This window comes from Olea europaea, chromosome 4 (assembly GCF_002742605.1).
Source record: "Olea europaea var. sylvestris chromosome 4, O_europaea_v1, whole genome shotgun sequence".
Classification (NCBI taxonomy): domain Eukaryota; kingdom Viridiplantae; phylum Streptophyta; class Magnoliopsida; order Lamiales; family Oleaceae; genus Olea; species Olea europaea.
In genome coordinates, this window is record NC_036240.1 from 5,614,589 (window position 1) to 5,616,111 (window position 1,523).

Here is a 1,523-nt window from a genome sequence, read left to right on the forward strand (position 1 = left end):
AAATTGTCTAATCATATGAATTATTAAGTAATTATAGCATTTATGATTTTAGTTGTTTAATATACATTATTTGATTTATTTAATTGCCATAGGATAAGTATAACGCAAGAAATAAGAAAACACTTTTTATGCATACCTAGGCTCGTAAGACTTGAGACTTGACCTCATTATCTTGCTCCGTGTTACACCTTTTACAACAATGTGTAATATCATAGGAAATATTTGAAGAAGTCTTTCTTTATTTCACCCCTCGAAAATAAGTAGAAATAAACAAAGAAATGAAAAACCTGATATATTTGGTATAAATTTCATTACATTTTAATAATTTTCTTCTGTAAGTTTTCAATAAGTAAACAAATAGACAATTTATCCAAATCCAATCCAATATAAAGAAGTTTCTCCAACTAGTGCACAATCGACTTTGCAAGTTCCATCCTTAATGCCTTTTTTGTCTATCGCCTCGATATAATAGCCTATTAATCCTACGGCTGTGATTTCATTAACTGTCTTACATTCATAGGCCAAATAACAGTTGAATCTCCATCCAACACACGCTCAGCTATAATGGAATTTGCAGCATCAGATGGATGGTATGGATCCCAGAAAACATACTTGGATCTTTCTGCACACACTTTCGATGGTGGACCACATGGTATAAGTCCTCCATATCGACCCGCAACATAGCAGCAAGCAGAATTTGCATTCTCAAATCCTGCATAGAAGTGTAAGCATTAGCATGTCATATGAACTTTGTGTCAACTCGACATTTGAATCACTTCATCTCAGAACTTAAATTTTGTAAGCGCTTGACGTGCAAAATTTCCAAAATGGATGATGGCCCAACTTACGACATGCTTTATTTAATCAGAATTGCGAAAAAAGTAGCTTGAAAAATAATTATTTTTCTTACCATATGATTGGTAGTTCTGAATAATATCCCCAACTATGTGGTATACATCTGCATAAATGAATTTTGATCGTTGAAGATTTGCATTCAACTCTGTCAGAAGACCCCTCAATTGGCTGTTAAACATTTCTGCAAGTTGATTGGGAAAAGCCACACAGTTATCCCCTGCAGATGGATTTATCTCCCTTTGATATGGGATACACCCAATAGGCCCCACATTTGCCACAATTAATTTTCTAGCACCCAAATTATATAGCCTCTGGAAAAATTAAAATGAAATGTCGATCAATCCCATTGAAAAGGATAATGAAAAGTAAATTTATGGTACAGGTTTGGTATGCTAAAAAACACTAGTCGTCGCTAAACTTCAATTTATTTCAAGCTCAATCAACAAACTTTGTTACAGTTTGGTGATTCCATCCATGTATGTTGAAACAAATAAAAGGAAGACAGTCTATTTATCTGCCAACTAGACTGCTAATTGTCAGTTACATTGCCACATATTGATGGAATTTCCAAAATTATCAAAAAATATTTAAGTTCAAGAATCAAGATTCAATTGTAATCAATTGTAAGATCACTACAAAATGATGTTTAGTGATTAATATGAAATTTC

At 32.9% G+C, this 1,523-nt stretch overlaps 1 protein-coding gene across 1 annotated transcript in view; it reads right to left on the bottom strand.

Moving 5' to 3' along the window:
* Window positions 1-365: 365 nt before the first annotated feature.
* The window catches only part of LOC111392777 (GDSL esterase/lipase At4g16230), a 1,838-nt gene continuing 680 nt past the window's right edge, over window positions 366-1,523 (bottom strand). The window contains exons 4-5 of the mRNA XM_023018175.1: window positions 911-1,166; window positions 366-712 (exon numbers count right to left, since the gene is read on the bottom strand). Coding sequence (XP_022873943.1) covers window positions 483-712; window positions 911-1,166 — 486 coding nt within the window. The 3' untranslated portion in view covers window positions 366-482. The remainder of the gene's footprint in view (window positions 713-910; window positions 1,167-1,523) is intronic.